Source organism: Sinocyclocheilus rhinocerous, unplaced genomic scaffold (assembly GCF_001515625.1).
Source record: "Sinocyclocheilus rhinocerous isolate Xijiao unplaced genomic scaffold, SAMN03320098_v1.1 scaffold818, whole genome shotgun sequence".
Classification (NCBI taxonomy): Eukaryota; Metazoa; Chordata; class Actinopteri; order Cypriniformes; family Cyprinidae; genus Sinocyclocheilus; species Sinocyclocheilus rhinocerous.
In genome coordinates, this window is record NW_015664989.1 from 1,059,138 (window position 1) to 1,064,418 (window position 5,281).

The 5,281-nt window shown below is 36.8% G+C and overlaps 1 protein-coding gene across 1 annotated transcript in view; it reads left to right on the forward strand.

Annotated features, from left to right (window-relative positions):
* The window catches only part of LOC107730560 (protein TANC1-like), an 11,118-nt gene that overhangs the window by 1,024 nt on the left and 4,813 nt on the right, over window positions 1–5,281 (forward strand). The window contains exons 3-8 of the mRNA XM_016541416.1: window positions 422–555; window positions 644–767; window positions 1,921–2,096; window positions 3,104–3,236; window positions 4,871–4,900; window positions 5,047–5,138. Of these exons, the coding sequence (XP_016396902.1) occupies window positions 422–555; window positions 644–767; window positions 1,921–2,096; window positions 3,104–3,236; window positions 4,871–4,900; window positions 5,047–5,138 (689 nt within the window). The remainder of the gene's footprint in view (window positions 1–421; window positions 556–643; window positions 768–1,920; window positions 2,097–3,103; window positions 3,237–4,870; window positions 4,901–5,046; window positions 5,139–5,281) is intronic.

The following is a 5,281-nucleotide window of genomic DNA, read 5'->3' on the forward strand; positions in this document are numbered from 1 at the left end:
ATTTTATTAATATATATATATATATATATACACATTTTTATTTATAATCAATAAATATTATTTAATGTTTTTTATTATATAATTTTATTATTACTAATTAATAAAAATAAATTAAATTATTATTAATTAATTGATTATTTTATTATTGATTGATTTATTATTTTATATTATTACTTTATTTTTCCTATAGCAATAAATAATTCATTTTCCTCTATATGCTTTCATGAAATATTTTCAAAATAAAGCACACTTGGGTGCATTTACATTTTTTGTGATATCACACCTGCAAAGCTCTTGCAGAATTTCCCCCAAAAACTATAACATGCATTATATGTGCCTCTTTTTATTATTTATTTTAAATAGTTTGTGACATTCAATTGAAACTCATAATGCATGTTTGCATTTCTCTTTATTGTCTTAGCTCTGACTGCGGCCGCAGGACGGGGGAAGATGGAGGTGTGCAGCTTCCTGTTGGAGCGGGGGGCGCAGGTTCAGCAGGTGAACAGGAGAGGAGCATGTGCCCTGTTCTGCGCAGTCCGACAGGGACACTGGCAGGTGAGACCCTGCAAAACACCCGAACAACACAAACAGCAGTACTTCCTCTTCAGAAAAGATGTTTAATGAAGGAACGCCTCTCTTTCAGATTGCAGATCTGCTGCTGCAGCATGGGGCAGATGTGAATGTAAGCGACAAACAGGGCCGAACGCTGCTGATGGTGGCCGCATGTGAGGGGCATCTCAGCACGGCCGACTTCCTGTTGTCTAAAGGTGAGGGACGTGCGCAAATGCACTTTATTTATCAGCATAATCTTTTGCAGTTGTTGGCATTTATAATGCAACAAAGTAGAGCAGCAAAAAAGTGGCAGGTTTCCAGCAAGAGTTCAAACGAACTTCCTCTGCTTTTCCCAGGTGGCTCTTTAGCGTCGCTGGATAAGGAAGGGTTAACTCCGCTCAGCTGGGCGTGTTTAAAAGGACACAAGAACGTTGTTCAGTTTTTGGTGGAGAAGGGTGCAGTTATCGACCACTCGGACAAGAATGGACGCACTCCGCTGGACCTGGCTGCTTTCTACGGAGACGCAGACATCGTAAGTGAAGAACATTTTGTAGAGCCGTGATCGAGGCTCATGGAGGTCAGCAGGACTCTTTCTCATGTAGATACGGTGTGTGAAGTCACAGGACTGGTGCATTGGATCATGAGAGAGATCAAGGGGTTTTTTTGGCAAGTTTTTGCCGCTGTAGCTTGATGCATTTGGATTGAGTTAATAAATGGATGCAAAATCATAATATGAGTTTAAGGTAAGTTATGTTATGGACATTGGCAAAATTATCATCTGTTTTGATGGATATTATAATTTTTTTTTTTGACTTTGTTGAACATCTAATTTGTCTAATCAATTGAGGAACTGATTGCATGAAACGTAACAAATCAGGAAAGGCAATAAATAAAGGCATAATTAGTCAAAATGAATGATGTAATAATTTTTTCACTACCAATGAGAGGTTTGAGGTCTGAAAGTTTTTTTTTTAATGTTTTTGATAGAAGTCTCTTCTGCTCATCAAGGCTGCAATTATTTGACCAAAAATACAGTAAAAATTGTGAAATATTATTACAAATTCAAATAGCCATTTTCTATGTGAATATATGTTAAAATGTAATTTATTTCTGTGATCAAAGCTAAATTTTCAGCATCATTACTCCAGTCTTCAGTGTCACATGATCCTTCGGAAATCATTCTAATATTCTGATTTGCTGCTCAAGAAACATTGCTGATTATTATAGGTGAGGGACGTGCGCAAATGCACTTTATTTATCAGCATAATCTTTTGCAGTTGTTGGCATTTATAATGCAACAAAGTAGAGCAGCAAAAAAGTGGCAGGTTTCCAGCAAGAGTTCAAACGAACTTCCTCTGCTTTTCCCAGGTGGCTCTTTAGGGTCGGTGGATAAGGAAGGGTTAACTCCGCTCAGCTGGGCGTGTTTAAAAGGACACAAGAACGTTGTTCAGTTTTTGGTGGAGAAGGGTGCAGTTATCGACCACTCGGACAAGAATGGACGCACTCCGCTGGACCTGGCTGCTTTCTACGGAGACGCAGACATCGTAAGTGAAGAACATTTTGTAGAGCCGTGATCGAGGCTCATGGAGGTCAGCAGGACTCTTTCTGATGTAGATACGGTGTGTGAAGTCACAGGACTGGTGCATTGGATCATGAGAGAGATCAAGGGTTTTTTTGGCAAGTTTTTGCCGCTGTAGCTTGATGCATTTGGATTGAGTTAATAAATGGATGCAAAATCATAATATGAGTTTAAGGTAAGTTATGTTATGGACATTGGCAAAATTATCATCTGTTTTGATGGATATTATAATTTTTTTTTTTGACTTTGTTGAACATCTAATTTGTCTAATCAATTGAGGAACTGATTGCATGAAACGTAACAAATCAGGAAAGGCAATAAATAAAGGCATAATTAGTCAAAATGAATGATGTAATAATTTTTTCACTACCAATGAGAGGTTTGAGGTCTGAAAGTTTTTTTTTTAATGTTTTTGATAGAAGTCTCTTCTGCTCATCAAGGCTGCAATTATTTGACCAAAAATACAGTAAAAATTGTGAAATATTATTACAAATTCAAATAGCCATTTTCTATGTGAATATATGTTAAAATGTAATTTATTGCTGTGATCAAAGCTAAATTTTCAGCATCATTACTCCAGTCTTCAGTGTCACATGATCCTTCGGAAATCATTCTAATATGCTGATTTGCTGCTCAAGAAACATTGCTGATTATTATCAATGTTGAAAACAGTTGTGCTGCTTCATATTTTTGTGGAAAACATGAAACATTTTATTTTTCAAAATTCTTTGATGAATAGAAAGCTCAAAAGAACAGCATTTATTTGAAATAGAAATGTTTTTAAATATATTAAATGTCATTACTGTCACTTTTGATTAATTTAATGCATCATCTTAAAAAAAAAAAACTGACCCCAAACTTTTGAACAGTAGTGTATTTTGCCATAAAATTTAGGAAATTCCTCTTGCTGTCATTCTAGTTCAGATTCCCGGTCACAGATTCACACTGATGATTTGAGGTGTGTGTTTGCAGGTTCATTATCTGGTTGAGAAAGGGGCCGTGATCGAGCATGTGGACTACAGTGGCATGAGGCCGCTCGATCGCGCCATCGGCTGCAGAAACACCTCAGTGGTGCTGACCTTACTGAAGAAAGGAGCCAAACTAGGTGAGACCAGCATCTGCGCTTCCACTGGATCCTATGGATGAAAATCATGCCTTTTGATATTATCAATATGCATGTATTTGCTGTGAAATGTGAAGCATGATGGGGTTTTCAGTCAGAGGAGACAACATGTGGACTGAATAGTTATTGTAGTTTCAAAATGTTTTAATGCAAGAAGTAAAATACAGTGAAAAGAATCAAGAGTTTTGAATTGATTCACTGAAATAGACCATTGGTCATCAGTAACATGAGCATGTGATATTTATTAGCCAATCACATCTTTCCTCCTGAAGCTCTTACATTACAGACCCTGCTGCTTGTGTGTGTGTGTGTGTGTGTTTATGTGGTTTATGAGGACACAAATTTGTATAATGACATGGGTATTACAATGTGAAGGTTGGTTTATGAGGACACTTCCTGTGTCCCCGTAATTCAAAAGACTTAAAAAACATACTAAATGGTGTTTTTTTGAAAATCTAAAAATGCACAATGTTTCCTGTGAGGGGTAGCTTTAGGGGTAGGGTTGGTGTAGGGCGATAGAAAATACAGTTTGTACAGTATTAAAACCATTACGCCTATGGAGAGTCCCCCTAAACCATAAAAACCTATGTGTGTGTGTGTGTGTGTGTGTTTTTGCTGGTGCTCAGCCTTTCTCAGAACTGGCTGTTTCCACTGACTTGAGCTGATTTAACTCATCATCTGCCCACAAAGTGTCATAGTGTCGTGGTCTTTATGAATCGTACTCCTTGTTTTCAGAACTTATAACATCCAAAGTAATATAATTCTGCATTTTTTGACAAGTTGGCTTTGATGAAACGCTCAGACTTTATTTAAAGGTGATTTGTGTTTAAAAAGTCATTATTTATGCATTTTATTTCAGTCTTACTGATGACACAGAAACTACACTTCACATATATCAACTAAAATGCATAATCAGCCAATCATAATAATCAAAATTTAAATGGAAAATAAAGTGGCTGAAGTAGTTTCCGGCATAGCAAAAAAAAAAGTGTGCCTCAGATTTATTTACATCAGGGATTTTCAGACTTTTTTGCCTGCTGAACCTCTTTGACATAGTTGCAAGATTTCTCATTTAGTTTAACTTCTTGTCTTAAAACAACTAAAGTTGAAATAAAAATTTATTTAAACTATAGATATATTTTAAAAAATAATAATAAAAATGACAAAAGACAAAAATAAATATTGATGCAAAAATAACATGCAGGTAAAAAAAATTATAAAAAAGATCTTTAGTTTACATTTGATTTAATTTTTGAATTATTTTAATTTTACCAAACACAAACAACTCAGTGTGACAAAGCTAGATCAGTCTCAGGGTTTCCCAATCTAAGGCTCACGAGGGAACTGCAGGAGGCTCATCATGAGTTAATGAAAAGATGAAAATGTATTAAAAATGAGCCAGTTTTTGGGGTCCAGAACTTTAATTTCTTCAGTGGAAACAAGCAGAGTGGTTCCAGCAGCTCGGTGTCGGTGTAAAAGTGAAACACGTGTGAGGTCTGAAGGCTGCTGTGTGACTGCTGTGGATGTGTGATGCTGTATTTTCTCTTTGCATGTCTCTTTCTGCTCTGTTTTTCATTCTTCTCTCTTTTAACTGCTTTCACTAAAACCCTCATCAGGCTACAAAACGTCACCTTATGATCGAACAGGTACACTCTTTAGGTAACTCTATTTCACGCCAATTCCATACTTCTGCTCTGCTGTGTTTTAAGGATCAGTTTGATGTAACGCTCCACCTCTCTCTCTCTCTTTCTGTCTGTCTCTCTCTCTCTCTCTCTCTCTCTCTGTATCCAAGGTAACGCAGCCTGGGCGATGGCGACCTCCAAACCCGACATCCTCATCATCCTCCTGCAGAAGCTCATGGAGGAAGGCAACCTGCTGTATAAGGTCAGGACAGATTCAAGTTTAGTGTAATTACATGAAGACACTAAACACCTCAAGGTCGAGATTCTTCAAGAGTATAGAAGTTTTGATATGCGATATTAATGACTGAATTCCTATTCAAATAAAAATGGGAATGATTAACGTGG